The sequence below is a fragment of the Mastigoproctus giganteus genome, chromosome 8 (assembly GCF_048544385.1).
Source record: "Mastigoproctus giganteus isolate SK-2022 chromosome 8, ASM4854438v1, whole genome shotgun sequence".
NCBI lineage: Eukaryota > Metazoa > Arthropoda > Arachnida > Uropygi > Thelyphonidae > Mastigoproctus > Mastigoproctus giganteus.
In genome coordinates, this window is record NC_143582.1 from 63,079,168 (window position 1) to 63,097,240 (window position 18,073).

The window sequence follows — 18,073 nt, forward strand, 5'->3', positions numbered from 1 at the left end:
TAGGACTGAGCTGGACAGTTTAATTATCAATGAATCGAATATAACAATTTTAATATTTGTATTGTAAAATCTGCTACTGTGATGATGTCTCTGGGTCTGTTGCTCTTGTTTTTTTTTTTTATTAATTATATCATATGTTTTGTCTAATTTTGAGCAATTGAAGAGAGTAATTTTCATATTTTATTGGTTGATCTTAATTACATAAAAAGATAAGAAGAACTGGAATACCTTATTTTATCCACAAAATAATTGTTACCATAAATATAATAAAAGATACACGTTGGAATTCCCTTCTGATGGCGAGAACTTCTTATTCCTAAGTTCTCCACACCGCTCAAATTAATGAATTAATAAATAATCAGTAATCATTTATAGGAGCAAAATCATATCATGACCCTGGCGAGGACTGAATAAAATTCGTGCGTTATAAACAGAAATGTGTAAACTCACAAGATTAACCGTCAGAAAAGTATCGATAACATATTGCAGAATTTCATTAAAAATAATTTTTTTTGTCTGTTTACACTGCGGAACTGCTTTATACCCATAATAATCATATTTTGAGGTGTCCTAGGATTCGAACATACAGTGTGAGTATTAGCATTATGAAAAGATGCTTTTCGCAGCTCACTGATAAAACTGGTCTAGCAGCGATGCTTTTCAAGACAAAAAAATTTAAATATACAACGTAGCATTTTTTTTCGTCTATGTCTCGAAGTTTTCAGAATAAGTTCACTGGGCTGCTGAAGGGAAAAGACTTAGAAAGACTAAATTAGGGGTTATTTCCAAGCTTATCTGCAGTCGAAATCAGGAAGAGCATTCGACCTTAACTCAGTTCAATCATTGTTGAAGAGCGCTGAAGGTCTGGGAATCAGTCACAGGAACGGAGTGTATAAAATCCATTTAAGTGCCTATTTTCCAGTGCTTAAGTATCTATTAAACAGATTTCGTTTTCTAAATAATGCAGTAACATAAACGAAAAATAACTACAGTTTATCACCAGTGTCACGCTTCCTAAGTCATACAATTAAATAGAAAGAACTTTCTTATGGAAATATACACTGGTGTCCAAAAGTTAAGCAAAAAAAAACAAAAAAAAAACAGATATCTCAAAATATATACTGCATTTCAATAAATCTTTTAAAAGGGATTTGGTTGTGTGACAGAAAAGGGCCCAAAAATCTAGTCATTGACTACTACATGAACATGAGTAGCAATCTGAGTAATGTGTCAATTAGAGAATCACAGTGATATCGAATTCGATCTTTTTTCATGCCAAACACATGCCTAGAACACCTTATGCTTAGAAGCATAAATCCCCATTTCTCCGCTATTCACGGATAAATTACGCTGATCACCTCATAAATTTTATACGTGTAACATGTAGGTTTTGGTTCCCAAAGTGAGCTATGTGGTATATCCCCTATTAAAAATTCCGACCAACGGCACATCTGCAAAGTCTACATAAGCATCTCAAGGTTTAACTTCGGCTCAGAAAGATGTGGAGGTCCGTGCGAAGCAGTGAGCGATGTCTGCCCACACAAACCTCAAAAGACAGGCTATAGCAACTTCCCCGTTCCTCCAGATGAGAATCGATTTGTACGCGAAATTCTTATTCATGTTTGAAGATGACATCTCCGTATTGTCATTCCAGGCCAACGGCGCTACCTTAGACTCATCGCGCTGTGATTCGCCTGCCGTGATAGTATATGACTATGCCACTTTCCTCTCATCCGGAAAGGTTTCAGTTCGGTAAACCATAGGAACAAACTACTCTAGTCTATAGCCAGGGTGGAGTGGTTTATTCCTGTGGGTTAGGCAGGAACTTCTGTAATTATTTTCAAAGGTGAATGATTTAGTGTTATGTTGATGTGCAGTATACGGCATCTTACAGACTGTGCTGTGAATATCATGGAAAAACCGGTACACGTTTCGATTTTTTACATGACCAAGTAGTCATGAAATCTCCTTGGCGACATCCTTGTGGAATATTTTATGCTTTTTTTATTGTTTTTGTAATTACATTTAAAGGTGATGATTACAGTCGCTCCTGGGCCTACCCAACACAATACTACACATACAACACTTTTCTGGCATTTACATTAGTACTGTATTTCTTAACAGTGTAGATGTGGGAAGCAGAAAGACAAGAATTAGCCATTCTTGTCTTTCTGCTTTAGCTCCAAGTTTTGGTCTGCTTTTACCCTCCCTATTGCTTCCGCCCTATCTTCATCTCAAAAATTCGTCTGAGCGGTAACATGAAATTTTTAAAACTGCATACGTTACTTAGTTTTTAAGTTGACATTCCAAACATGGGAACAGAATACTGGATCAACATAATTGGAAATGACCTACAGGTTGTGCATCTGAGCAATTTCTTAAACTAATAGAGCAAAGCTAGCGATTTTTTTCTCAGCCTCTTAGGCATAAACTGAACGTTTTCATATCAGTAGGAACCTCCATATTCTCACTGATTAATTTTGTTTGCCTGCAATTCAAAATTATGAAATAGTTATAAGGCTTTTGGAGTTATTGAAGTTATATGGAGTTACAAAGATTGTCCTGTCTTATGTTTTTTAGCCAGCAGGACCTTAACTTCTTAATTAAATGGGCTTTAATGCTCTTAGCAGGACGGGTTGTAAAAGCAAACTAGTTACATTAGTATTGCACTACTTTCAAACGAATGACATCCCCAAAAGATTAATCTGTCATTTTATTGTTTCATCTTTTAAATAAATTATATGAATTATTTTGGAAGTAGCTCAGTACTTTCAAACATTTGATATGTCCAAAACACTAATCTTATGTTTATTATGTATCATTTTCTAAATAAATTCGTTCGGAAGTAATGCAGTACCATGACAATTAGTTTTGAGTGCAAAGTTTGTTCTGTTGTCACCATTAAGATCATTGCATTAACTAAGCGATCTAAATCCTACTGGCTGCTATAAAACTGGACAGGATAATCCTCTTAATTTCGTCGATAAAGTTCTAAAATAACAATTTTGGCATTTCTTTTAAAATCACTAAACTCAGTTGTCTTTCGTATCTACAGTGATAGAGGAATGAATATAAACAGAGGTTTATATTCATTTTTAGATACAATCGAAAAACTTTCATTGACGAATTTCAGTTCCAAGACGTTGTTCGTTGTGTATATCTTGCATTCCTGAGTTTTTACGATACGTATCGTATACGTTAGCAGTCATTTTAAAGCATTAATGTACTAAACATCGAATGGTCTATACAATACGTTTTATTATAATGTATGTATGCGTTATGGTTTATCGTATACGATACGTAACGTAAAATAAAATAAGAAAAGAATGAAAAAAACCAAGATATCGTACTTTTTAATTTTGATTAAAAACATAGAGTTACAAAATGGAAATAAAGAAAATGAGTACTAACATAATATATATGTACTATATATTACATAATTTATATATATTACTATATATTACTATATATTACATAATATATATGTAATATATACTGTACATACATATGTATTCAACTTTTACTCGTCAATTTTTTTCATCAGATTTTAACATTTTCCACATAAGTGACACTAGGTGCAGATGAAGTAGATGGAAGGGCGTCTGATAATGAAGAAACAGCTGGGTTTTCCATTTTTTAAAAATATGTTTTGCACAGTTAGTTTCTTTGTTTTTTTTTTCTTCAAAAATCTCACTGCAGCATGCTAGACGGTCATAAACGCCTCTTTTCACTTTTTGCAATTATTTCCATATTTGCGTCTTCTTCTTCAAAGATTGCCAACCCCTCAGAAATTGATTTAAAAGCTGCAGCCATTTTCTGCCTTGTAAATGTTCTGGGAGGCTGTGGAATATCAGGTTCTTCTGTTACTTCAGAATTTAGATATCTCTATTTCAATTATTTCATCGGTTGTTAATTCATGAAAATGCGAGTCCAAAAGCTCTCTCACATCAAGGTCGAGGTCCATTTTATTGCCCACTTCAACAGTTTCTTCAGTCAGGATTCTATTGGCCCCTCAAAATCACTTAAATTATTCGCAAACTGTGGACACAAGTTTTTCCACACACCACTTTTAGTTTTATCAACCAAGAACAGTTCAGTATAATTATCATATAATAATTTTATGATAATTATTGCAATAAATGCATTTTTTAAAAGTTTATTTATTAAAATCTTACAATTATGTTCACTATACGTTTGGCATTTCGTTTAATAAGTAACTCTATCTATTGGCAACTTTAAGAAATTTTGAATGAATTGTGACGTTCATTATAGCGAATGTTCGTAAATCGAACGTTCGTAAACCGAGAATTGACTGTATTTAGCAGATAATGATTATTTTAGTCTTGGTGGAATAAATGTCATATTACAGGAAAGTCCCTGCATTGTAATAATAATAAAAAATATAACATTAATTAATTATTATACATATTGTCTACTAATGAAAGAATTGCGAAGAAAATGTTTACGAATATTAAAGAAAAATAAACTTTTATCCCACACTAATCATAAATAGTTTTACATATAAATGCAGATTTCAAAATAACGAAAATTCGACATATTTAACAGAATTAAAAATGATTCTCATAAAATAAATATAAATATTTCTATTAAGATATAAATGTTCGACGTATGAAGCTATAGTTGTCTACAAATGAAATAACCAGTGTATTTATTGGCGGTTCTTTCACAACCTCCATATTGTGATGTAAATATACTGTAAGTGGAATGTTACTGTGTTGATCTCCATTTCAATTCTTTTTCAGCTGTTATTACCTGCAGTCTTCTGTTTAACATACAACTTGCAATAGTTAGCGCTTCCTTTTCATCCCAGTTTTTACATAATTGTTCAATATCGGAATGTACAAAATAATTCCATTTTGGCTCACTTAAAAAATTATGAATACATTTAGGAACAGAACATTACTAAATAAAATTAAGTTTAGAAATAATTAGATGTCACCATTAACTAAAATTACGCTACTGTACAACTGAACAAATTTAGTAGATATATATACTTAGCGCCCTCATGCGGTAAATTTAAAACTTGTAAAATATATGGTTTGCATATTCATTTATTAAGCTATAAAAACAGAAACAAATGATGTGATGTGAAAAAAAAAATAAATAATACTAGTTTCTTTTCCCTCTTTAGGGAAGAAGCTTATCAAAATAATGTCGAAACTTTCGTATGTTGGAAATAACTTGTACAGTCAATGTCGTAACTTTTTAGCCTGTGTAAGGTAAATGAAAAAAGGAAAGGTATACTTACCAGATCGAAAAAGAACGGGTTTACGAGCATAGCAACCACCTTCCGAACGTCTTTGAATGTGATGAGCTCCGTTTCAGCTGTCGCACACGTTACGACTGCGAAGTTTGTAGTCCGTAGAAGCACATGCGCCGAACTTGTGCAACCCCAAGGTCACACAAAACACGAGGCTGACGTAGAAGAGGACAGGTCGGAAGTGATCCTGTTAGTTAGACGACAGTGGATGAAATGTAAATAAGTAGGAAGTCTTCCTATTTTCAAGTCCTCACACTGAATGTTTAATCGGGGCTTCTTTTCTGATGTTGGTTTTTTTTTTTTTTAACCCCATTTCAAATATCAAGGTATGACTTCTTTCTTCCTTGAGAGCATTAAAGGTGTCATGAAGTAAACACACGCACATACACAGGGTGTTTCAAAATTGCAGGGAAAAAATGTAGGGGTATATTTAACAGCTAAAAATAAGAAAAAAGTTACTACAAACATACAAGGTGTGACCAAAAAGATCGGAGACTGAAAATGAGCCACTTTACTGAACAAGGAGTTTGTATCAAATTTTATTTCAAATTATGTAAAAGTGCAATAGAAACTTACGAAATGTTAAAAACAGCTTTTGGAGATGTGTATTGTTGAAAGGCTTTTCAGTGGTTTGCAAAGTTTAAAGAAGCCCTTGATCCGACTGCCCCTTCAGCTTCAGAAAGCAATGATTCAGTCGCTCGTGTCCTCAATATGATCAGGAGTGATCGTCATTTAACTATCTATTCGCGAAGTTGCTGGTGGAATCGGTGTTTCTTATGGAATATGGTAATCAATTATAACACGAGATTTGGAAATGCGACACATCTCAGCCAAATTTGTGCCTTGCGTCTTCACAACGGATGTGGCGAAGTTCTCACATGTGAGGATTTTTATCAATGCCGTGCCAGATTAAGGCATAGGCTAGCAGGGCCCTTGCCAGGGACGCCATCCTTTAAGAGGCGCCAAATTTTTACAAACCCTGAAAAAAAAAAAAAAAAAAAAATACACATATATATATATATCCTTAGTAACGATGGTGCCGAAAAATCTTTCTGCCCTGGGCACGAAAATACCTTGGTCTGCCACTGATCAATGTGGTGTCGTCGACACATCCTTTTTCTTTAATCATAACTGGTTACAAATCGTTTGTATTTCGCAATAACCTGGAAACAAAAGCCCAGCCCTCCCAGTGGAAGACTCCAAAAAGACAATCGCAATCAAATATGAAGATCATATATTGTATTTTTGATTGGCAGAGCATTGTTAATTATGAATTTGTTTCGCATGGTCAATCAGTGAACAAGGAATACTACAGAACAGTTCTGCGGAGATTGCGCAATGCTATTCGAAAAAAGCTGCCGGAAAGTGGGCTTCACGGAATTGGCACTTGCATTATGACCACTCCTTTGCACTCGGGGATCTCAATTCAAGAATTTCTGGTGAAGCACTCCAACACTATGCCCCCCCCCCCAATCCGTCATATTCATTAGATTTAGCACCCCCCCCCCCTTTTTACCAAGTTTAAAGTCCCCCTCAAAGTCAAAGATTTACAACGACTGAGAAAATTATTCAGAATGCGACATGTCTGCGTACTATTAGCAGTTCCAAAAGAAGTCTATCAGGACTACTTCCAAGTTTCAGGATCGTTGGAATTGGCGTATACAGTAAAGTTGTATACTTATAAAGGTATTATCTAAATAGCTCGGAAGCTATATTTCTTCATTTTGTGGGTATTGATGCCTTCCGCTCCTTCTACACATTCTACATCAAGCCTAAATTTTATTAATGGAATTGATCTATTTAACTCTAAGATACCTAAGTATCATATTACAAATAAATATTTCCTCTTTGAGAACTTACCTTTATAAATTGCTACCACATATCTGCGTTAGTTTCATCAGAAGGTGGTTCCATCTATAGCCTAGTGGTAAAACCTGAGGTAAATTTATACATGCATTTGAGTTTACCGTGGTTCAAGCCTACGTGACTACTAAATACAGCTATATTATTGTATGCTCTCCCTTGTGAACTGTTCTATCCTTCTGTGGTCGTTTTGGAGCACAGACAGAAAATTTATTATTATTTATTATCTGTAGAAACTTAACCCAATGACGATTTAAAACAGCAACGTTAAGAGTGACCAAATGCTATAATTTTTCAAAAAACATATTTATTAAATTATTTTAAAAATTAAATTAATAAAATTAAAAATAAATAAAAGAATTGGATTATATTAATTTATTAAATTATAATTTTTCAAAGACTCGTATAATTCTGTGTCAACCTAAGGTTGCCACAAAATTGTAGCGATGAACACCAGGGCGCTGAATCTCTTTAAAAGTTACAGCTGACAGTTACAGGCTCCGCAAAAAACATAAGTGTTTGCCTTTTATTTACATGATTGTTATTTTATATTGTACTTAATACGTAGTCATATAGTTATAGTTACGCTGGTTATTTTTTATTTTTAATTTAGATAAAGAGTTTTTGTGGATTTTACTTACGATAGGTAAAACCGTTATTTCGTTCCATTTTGTAGCCATTGTTTTTGGATATAGTGGTAGGGAATTCAAATTTTTTAATTGAGGTAGCTAGGTAGCTCTAACGCATAATTATATAGTAATACGCTTCACTGTTTCTATTTAATAGTTTCTATTCAAATACTATTGATATTTAATTTATTGATTTTATTAATTTAAACTACCATGCCCCAGACTAGAGCAGCAAAGCAACGGGCACAAAGTGGCAGGAGTGCTGTGAATCGGGGGAGAACTGAGGGGGGCAATTCTCCAACGCATCACAGCCTAAAAAAATGTGCAACTTGTGAAATGTTTGCCGAACTCTCTGGAACGGAACATGATATTGCCATGGGGGATGTCTTTGTGTGTGCGCGATGTAAGGAAATCAGGCGACAACTCAGCGTTGTTATGGGCCTATATGAGAGTTTGAAGGACAGGGTGGATGCCCTCGAAAGATCTAAATTGAGGGGCCCATCAGGCTCTCAGCTGCCCAACTCAACGCCAGAGCTCACTCCTGGGCATCAGGCAACACAGCGGCAATCTCCAAAGCAGAATGCGCTGGTCCCAAAGGAACTAGTTATTGTTGGTGACTCTATTGTCAGGGAGACGGGGAATATATTTTGTAAAAAGGATAGGTGGAACAGGACCAGGGTATGTCTGCCAGGGGCAAAGGTTGATGACGTTGTAGAGCGGATATCATCTTTCAAGGGCACAAAAGGTGATATAGTTGTACACGTTGGCACTAATGATATTAAGAGTAGGAGACCGGCGGAATTACTCAACAAGTACAGGTCACTGTTGAAAAAAAGCCGTGAAATAGAATTGAATTTGAAAGTGTCTGCAATTCTGCCCAGACACGATAGGAGGGAGTATATGATGAGAGCCTTGTCGATCAATTCGGCCCTGGAAAGATTGTGCAAGGCTCAAGGGGTAGAATTTTTTTCAGCCTGGACTGTACTTGTTAACAGGAGAGATTGCTTCTACAGGGATGGGATACACTTAAATAGAAAGGGTGCAAGAATATTTGCTGATGCTATCGAGGCAGTGTTAGGTGGGTCGGAAAACTGCTAGTTTGGGGGGATACAAAGACTAATAGTTTAACAGTAACCGCAGGCAGAGGTGAAGGTGATTCTTGCACAACTTCTATTAGAATAAGAAGCGACCTGGAGCGAGGGGTGTTGGGGGTTTCAGGGACGGATGGCAGTCATCATGGAATAGTTGGGTATATGGGATGTGTTAGGGTAACAAGGAATAGGCATAGGAGCATGTATGCTTGCATGTATACCAATGCTAGAAGTATAGTAAATAAATTTGATGAATTTGAAGTGTTGGTCAAGACATCAAAGGCGGATATTGTTGGGATAGCAGAGACGTGGTGTCACAAAAATATAAGGAATGCAGAACTGGAATTTGGGGAGTACAATGTGTACAGAAAGGATAGACAGGACAGAAAGGGAGGGGGTGTTATGCTGTTAATTAAGAAAAACATAAAATCAAAGGAAGTGCACCCAGTTAATATAGATGAACAGTGCTCTGTTGAGTCAGTTTGGTGTGAGATAAGCACTGCGAAAGGAAAAATAAGAGTAGGAGTGTGTTATAGGCCTAATGACTTGAATGAGTACAATGAACAATTGTACAGAGAAATAGAGTGGGCCAGTAAATCAGAATGTCTTATAATGGGGGATTTTAACTTCCCAGATATTGACTGGAACTTGTGGGTTGGTCACTCACACACTAGTCAGACTTTTGTGGAGTTATTGGATGATTGTTTTCTGCAGCAGCATGTTCGAGAGGCAACCAGAGAAAGTAACACTCTTGATCTGGTTATCAGCAGTGATCATTCGTGTATTAAGAATTTGCAGATAAAGGAACCACTAGGTGGCAGTGATCACAGTGTGCTGAAGTGGGATTTACTCAAAGAGGTAACTACCGTCAGGGGTAAAGGAAAGGGTTTTTGCTTCCGTAAAGGGGAGTACAGTGGTCTCAGACAGTTTTTAAATTCTGTACAGTGGGATCAACTGACGATGTTACAAACAGTAAATTCTAAGTGGGAAGCATTCAAAGAATTAATCGTGGAAGCTACTAGACTTTATATACCGATTAAGAAATATCGTTCAAAGTTTAGGCCTAAATGGTTATCAAATGAACTAATGAGACTCGTGACAGAGAAGAAAAATGCATGGGATGCATATAAATTATCAGGTGACGCAGAAGCCTGTGGCAGATATAAGCTAGTCTGTAATCAGGTCACAAAGGAGGTTCGGCAGGCGAAGGCGGATTACGAGAAATCTTTGGCAAAAGATGCTAAGAAAAACAGCAAGGATTTCTTTACTTATATAAACTCTAAAAGGAAGGGGATGAATCTGATTGGTCCACTTGACATCGATGGTTCGACTGTTGATGATCCTGCTCAGATAGCAAACAAACTGAATGAGTATTTTGCATCTACATTCACACGTGAGGAATTATTACAATTTGAAAATGGAAGAAGGTTATCAAATTGTAGTAGTGTGCTTAATGATTTTGTAATAACTGAGAGCAAAGTGGAGGAGAAATTGTTGAAGTTAAACATAAGAAAGGCACCTGGGGTGGATGGGATCTATCCAGTTATTTTAAAGGAGGCGGCAAAGCAACTAAGCAAACCCTTAGCCATAATTATGAGAGCATCCTTGGACTCAGGGGAGGTTTCCACGGACTGGAGATGTGCAAATGTGTCCCCAATTCACAAAGGTGGATCGAAGGGTGACACGAGTAATTACAGACCAGTTAGTTTAACTTCTGTTCCGGGTAAAATGATGGAGTCGCTGGTTAAAGATGCATTGCAGGATCATCTAGACAAGACTGCAGCAATAATTCAAACACAGCATGGGTTTGTTAAGGGAAAGTCTTGTCTGACAAATTTGATTGGTTATTATGATGTGGTCACAAAGGAACTGGATGCAAAAAATAATTTTGATATCATATACAGTACTTGGATTTCAGGAAAGCTTTTGACACTGTTGCGCATGGAAGACTACTGTACAAATTGGAGCAGAATGGTATTAAGGGTAAGTTGCTACAATGGATAAAAGGATGGTTAAGTGGGAGAAGACAGAGGGTGGTAATCAATGGGTGCTGCTCTTCGTGGACTAATGTTATTAGTGGAGTCCCACAGGGTTCGGTGTTGGGTCCACTGTTGTTTTGTGTATTTATCAATGATATTGATGAAGGTATATCAGGCTTAATGTCGAAGTTTGCAGATGACACAAAGGTTGGCAGGGTTGTTAATGACAGTAATGGCAGTGTGCTACTGCAACAGGATCTAGATAATTTGGGCAGACGGGCTAAGAAGTGGCAACTGAAATTCAACCTTGACAAATGCAAAGTACTGCATATGGGTAGAAGTAACCCCAGAGAAACGTACCAACTGTGTGGTACTACACTTAAGGTGGTAGAAAATGAAAAAGACCTGGGAGTAATTGTGCAGTCAGATATGAAGTTTTCTGAGCAGTGAAGACAGGCTGCTAGGGCGGGTCATGGGGTTTTGTCAATGATATATAGGAATTTTGCTAGCAGGGAAAAGGAGGTGATTGTCCCTCTGTATAAGGCAATGGTCAGGCCACGCCTTGAGTACTGCGTACAGGTCTGGAGGCCTCATTTTAGGAAGGATGTAGATTTGCTTGAGCGTGTACAGAGAAGAGCAACACGATTGGTGAGGGGAATGAAGGGATTCTCTTACCAAGAGAGGCTTAAGTTCTGCAAATTGCAGTGGCTGGAGACTAGGCACCTGCGCGGTGATCTGATTGAGGTCTATAAGGCCTTGAATGGGTTGAGCACGCTGAATTCTGATGGGATCCTTCCACTTGTTCAGATTACCAACCTACGGGGACATAAGTTCAAATTAAGAAAGGACAGATGTAGAATAGATGTGCGGAAATTTGCCTTTAGCCAGCGGGTGGTTAATTGCTGGAACAAACTTCCATCTGTCGTTGTAGAAGTTGATAGGTTAAATAAATTTAAGGAGGAACTGGACAGGCATTTGGAGGGAATGGTGTGATTTTTTTTTTTTTTTATTTTGGCTGATGCTGCATAAGCTCCTACACTTGCTTTCTTGCATCATGTGCCACTACTACTACTACTACCACCACTTTAGAACGTGGTGTGTTCATTCTAGTAGGTTAGTTGAATTCTAGTTCTGAAATTACTACTCAAGTAGAAATTGTCAGTTGTTAAAACCTTGCTTATCTCTTAACCACATTACATAGCTTCTTTTACATTTAATGTCAAAAATGATTCATTCTGTTGTTCGTAGTAATACTCGCCGCTGGTAGTTAAAAAGCAGTTTCGAATTAATTTCATTTAAATTCATAACACGTTCACCGAAATATTTAATTCTCCAAAAATGCGATTTGCACAATTTTGATCCTAAAGAAATTGAAAAATATTTGGCTAGGTTAAAAACAGAGAATTCTCTGAAATGTAATTTCGGAGAAAATCTTTCTGTTGATCAATATTTTTTCAGTACTGTATAAATTTCAAGAAAATCGCAGTGACTGTGTTCTTGAATCTAAATGCAATCACTTAACTGTTGTAAATTTTTGTAAGACTTTTCAGATTAACATTACGTTTCAATTGTCTGGCTCGCCCGCATTTCTTTCTTTCTTTATTTTTCTACGGGTTCTTTAATGCCACATTTTTTTTTCGGTGTTACTCTAAAAGCATCAGTAGTCAATGTGATTGGTGCTGGCCTGTAGTATATCAAGTAATATATCTGCGAAGGAAAGTAATTCTGCAAAATACATTTCAGAAGAAATTGAACTACTTCGTTGGAACTAGAATATTTCACATACTAAGAATAGAGCTACTTCGCAACTGAAAATCATAAATTGAATCTTCGACCAAAATTCAGAAATTGCATCTAAATAATTTTTACTCTTAAAATAAGAGATTATTGCCCGTTTACGTGATTCATAAGGACAACATTACCATAATACCATAATTCTGAGCAATCAACTTACTTTCAAGCGCTGTAATTTCGAAAATTGTAGTGGGACAAAAGGTGCTTGAAGCAACTAATTTTCAGAAATATTTCTGAAACCGAAAAATATTTCTTGCACGTGTCCATCTAGTGGATAACAAAAGGAAACATTTGAAGTATAAAAGTTATTACGTTGGTTGCTTAATCTACAATTGCCCAAGAGAATATGCCTAATTTGCATTTTGATTTCAGCAAATTCGTCTAGTCTTCCAACGGCCAGCTAATGTGTCATAGAAAAATAATGTATTTCTTCAACATTTCATCAACAGATTATGGCCCATTGGGTGAGTAACTAACTTAATTTAAATATTGCTATTTTAATTATCAGTACTGAAATGCAAAACAACAGATAACTACCTAAGTAGATCATTGCCGATAATATGTTTTGCAAAAATATTAGCGCCTGTTATACGTAACTCAAGTGAATTTCATTAATATTCAATTTGCGAAGTAATTTGCACTTAAATGAAAGAAGAAACGAAGCCTTAACTTTTTTTTTTTCTAGTTGTGCATCTTTTGAATTTTTGTATACGCAACAGTACAGAAAATGCTCCTCCACCATCAGAGTAGTACCAAGTAAATATTAGGTTAAATCAGAAAATTTAGAAAATTATTCACCAGCTTGCATTTTTGGTACGTATTGTAGATCCTGGTTGTGAATAATCCAAAACCAGAAAGGGAAGTGGAAGAGGCTTTTTACGTTATCTTCATAGACTTCGAATGACTGTTAATAACAGTGCTTATTTTTCTGTCAGGCGTCCTGAAAACCATCGAATCCTGATTTAGAGTTTCTAGTTACTGACTTTGTCCACCAAAATTCAAGTCTAAATATTTTAAAAATATAGCTGCTCGCAGTTATGCTTTTCCATCACTAAGAGGATTCGAACCCCTTTTAGATGGAAAAAATTTTATGGGCTTTTTTCAGCTGGCCACGTTGATCTCTCTCGGGCAAGTGTTATATGGGTTTTTAATCCTCTCCCAGAAACATTTGGTTTTTCATCAAGCAAAACAACACCATAAAATATACTCGATTTGCAGATACAATACACTGATCATAGCCTTAGTTGTAAATACTAAGCAACTCAGTCCAACGCTTCCGCCTCACCCATCTATTCCGTTGTAATGCTTTCCGTCTCCTCTGCAAACCTGAACCTACGTCTATTCAAGAGCTATGCTATTCCATTCCGGAAGATCGGGGATGCCGTGTTTCGTAGAATAGAAAACAAGTCGCTGCGATAAATACAACCAAGTCTGCGTTTTCAGGCCTCCATAAATGTCAAGGTTGCATGGCTTTCCCCTCCTGAAACTCGTGTTTTTTTTTTTTAAATTATTTTTCGTCCAGCAAAATAATAAAATATATAATTATTTTGTATATATATAATATGTAATTATACAATACGAGTATATCAATAAATAGATAAACTAATAGCTCGTGATTTTTAGCTGCCTCTGCGTCTAACAAACTGACTGAATGCTCTTGCTCGAACTAGTCATCGGCAAAGTATATGCGTACATGCACGAAAATGATGTGCGTAAATGCATTGTGGCCCATCCGTGGTTGTTTCGACAGTTCCAAAACGTTTTATTCTACTTATAATCACACCAAGATTTCCGGAAATATTTATTCCTTTTCAGCGTTCATCTGTAACTAGATTTGTAAAAGACATTTAAGTTTTCAATCGTATTCGTCCTTATTCCCGTCACTTGTGACTCTTTTGAAAAAGTCTGGGTTTATGTCTGGGCTGTAGCTAGAGCCGATCTCAGCTTATTAGCCTGTTAATTGAAAACAATTAATAATCTAAATTCTAATAAATTCTTTTATTTTAAAACGTATTTAATAAAACCGTGACTACAAATATAAAATATTTGTTTTCACTATTTTATTATGGGAAAGAGGCGCGTCATTGCAAACAACCTGTGGGAAAAGGGGACTTTGCCAAGGTGTATTGGGCTGTACCTTCGGTAAAAACACGTTCTTGTTGTTTGTCTCTTTTCTGTCATAAACAAGGCGAGGTTTCGGGGTTCACATAATGGCCAGAGGCATAACAAACACGATTTCCAAAATACCTAACCGGAAGACATGCCGGCATTTGCTTCCCGTCAGTTGTGACACAGCTTAAAACGTGTACTGCACTGACATGGTGAATACAGTTCGTTTCTGTTTCCTGAGTAATCCTCCAGGGTTCTTCTCATTATACTCCCTTTTTAAAATTTGCATATTAGTATTATAGCGGCATAACATACAGAGAAGCAAAGCCTTTTAGTATCTGCTATCGATAAAATAACAACTTTATAAATGGTTATTTAAATATAGGGACTTTTTCTGAAAAAAGAAGCTGGAATAAGAGGTTTCAATTTTATTATTCAGTTTTGTCCTCTTGGCTCAAGGGCCATCAAGGGCTGATTGCACTGTTGTAGTTTCTCTACTTCTAAACCGCAAAAAAATAAAAAATAAATAAAAATAAAAAAAACCTTAGGAAAATGACAATCCGTGTTGATCCCTGCAACACGGATTGTCATTATCCACCAATTTTCTCTTAAAAAAACTGAAATCATGAAGTATGCTATGTCCACCGCCCTCTATATTTAAAATAAAGAAACATAGCATGCAAAATGCAAAAGTTGAACATCAACTGAGCCAATCGACAGGTCAAAACCAAATGCAAACATGCATATTAAACAGAATCATAATAAATCGGATTAACAAATAATTATATTAAATCAAATATAATCGAGCAATTAAAACAATTAAAGAAACAAGTGATGGTCATGAACTTCCAAAATAAAGAAGAATGGGTAGGAAAGGATAAAGCACACAAATCAAGAAGGGATGGGGAAGAAATACCCGAATATTCGTACTCGATAGTAGAACTGTACCTTGAAAATATAATCCTAATTGTCATTAAGTGTCATAATTATTTTGTGTTACTTTTTTGTAAAAACAGATTTGGAGAATTAACCATATTTGCTTTCATAGTACACAGCTCTCCCACTAGATCTGCTGTTTCAAGAGAGCCAGCCGTGGTGGCACAAAAATCATTCCTTTTTCGAATTACGACAAATCTAAGCATTTCTCCAGGCTTTTTACAATTACCAGTTTACGAATGTTGCGCTTGTTTAGTTCTTTCAGAATGGAGGATCATATTTCAAACGCCAATGCGTTTATTATGTAAATATTAATATGCATAAAACATTGTGGCCGACTTTGGGCTAAGCTTATGGATAGTATCAAAATATCGCCCGAAAATCAAACTGATTTATATAAATTGAAAAAATAATACCGCGTGGCAATCATTCAGCATGCAGAAAATCATTTCGAAACACTTCCAAATGCATTAGCTCTCCAAAGTAAAAGAACTGATCTGGTTTGCTATCATTTTCGTTATTATGACAGCTCGTGATCAATATAACTCTAGTTATTGCCAGCAGATACACGTGGAAATTAACCCAATTATTTATTGATATTAATTTATATTTGTTAATCCGGTGTAATCACTATTAATTAATCATTATACGAACCGGAAAAGGAGTTCATAAATGTTGGGATAGAATAAAATAACAATTCAAGGAAGCAAGGTTTGAGAAAATTTGAGTGATCGTTTGTTTATTTAATTGAATTTAAAATGTTGATAAGCATATGGGGAAAAATACTTTTGGTAAATCGTTATGAAAGAGAAACACTCAAGATTCTTTTAAAAAACGAGTTTAGTTAAAAGTTAGCGAAGAGATATCCCATACCCTGGAAGTTAATGAACAGCTCCAGGATTTCGCGTTGGCATCGTAATTGTCATATCTCCCTTTAGGAATGAAGTAATAATCGAGGGTCACCTTCGTGTCACTTCCACATGCGATAGGCTGTCAGATAAAATAAATCTGCGAATCGTCTCCTGCATACCAATGATACGCACATTAATAACAAAACACACATAAAATGGCAGGGGCGGACTTAGAAATTTCCTAGCTATACACAAAATACCCAGGTATCTAATGCTCCTTAAAATTATTCACACTAACGGAAAGAAATTTTTTTCACATCTGTCGTACAACTATCCTTTTGCAATTTAAATGTGTCCCCTTATGTGAGTCGTCCCAGAGAGTATAAAGATATTATCAACATTTAGTTTACTCAATTCACTTAAAGCCTTAAACACTTCGATCAGGTCTCCTCACAGGTGCTGAAATTTTCAGAACTGAACGCTTTCTTGGTAAGAGTACTCGTTTGTGTCCACCACTAATCTTGTTACTTCTCTTTGGATCCGTTCCACAAGGGATACACATCCTACCCTAAAATTAGGCTTCCAGATCTGTATGCAGTACTCAAGTGCAATACCTATCGTTCTCCGAGTAAATCGAAGAGCGAACAAGACTTAAGAATGTAAAGAACGCTGAGTTACTTTTGTGAACACGAGAAGAGCCATGCATAAAATAGACAGGGGCATAAAAAGTTAGTAAATCAAAAGAATTATGGGCAGTAAACAAAAGAGTTATATAAACAACATTCGAGTGGATAGAAAAAAAAACAAAAAAAAAAAAACAGTAAAAATGGAAAGCTACATCATCTAAACAAAGAGAAGGACATATTTGATTCCATGAAATAAATAAGGACTTGCTTATAAAAGCCATAAATAAACTACCAAATAAACAAACGGCAGGATCTGATAAGATTCCACTTTTCATAATCAAATCGCTAACCCTTTAATTTTTGAATATCTGGACACTCATATTCAGGAAATATATTGAAAGAGGTTATGGTTACTACCCGACAGAATGGAAATTCCCAGTCGGGCTGTTGCCCAAAATAGAGACACCTGAATCAACTAAAGATGCCATACCACTCTCAACAAGTAACGAATTGCCAAAAATCATGGAAAATGCAATTAAGTCAACTCTGGAGAAGGACTGCTTTTACCGCCGCACACAAAACATGCACACAATTCTTGAAGGAAGGTCCGCGATTACAAACCTCACATAATTCAAGGATGTACTGATTGTACTACACAGTGGAGTAGATGGATTGTGATATTTCTCTTATTAGCAGTAGTAGCGTACGACAATGTAAATATGATGGCAATAGGCTAGATACTTCAGTACTTTGATGTACAAAGAAAGTTCTTGGGGATGCTCATTAAAAAGTAATTGCTAGCAGAACACTGAAGTTCAGCTAATGAAATGAAGGCTAAAGTTAAAATTAACCGAGTCTTATCTCGCGGAGGAGTTTTCTCTGGGTTCTTCTTTGCCGTTGCTTTGGAATGTTTT

The 18,073-nt window shown here is 35.9% G+C and overlaps 1 protein-coding gene across 1 annotated transcript in view; it reads right to left on the bottom strand.

Annotated features, from left to right (window-relative positions):
- LOC150081573 (protein spaetzle-like) overlaps positions 1–5,379 on the bottom strand; it is a 38,486-nt gene extending 33,107 nt beyond the window's left edge. The window contains exon 1 of the mRNA XM_090379418.1: positions 5,270–5,379. Coding sequence (XP_090235544.1) covers positions 5,270–5,299 — 30 coding nt within the window. The 5' untranslated portion in view covers positions 5,300–5,379. The remainder of the gene's footprint in view (positions 1–5,269) is intronic.
- Positions 5,380–18,073: the final 12,694 nt, after the last annotated feature.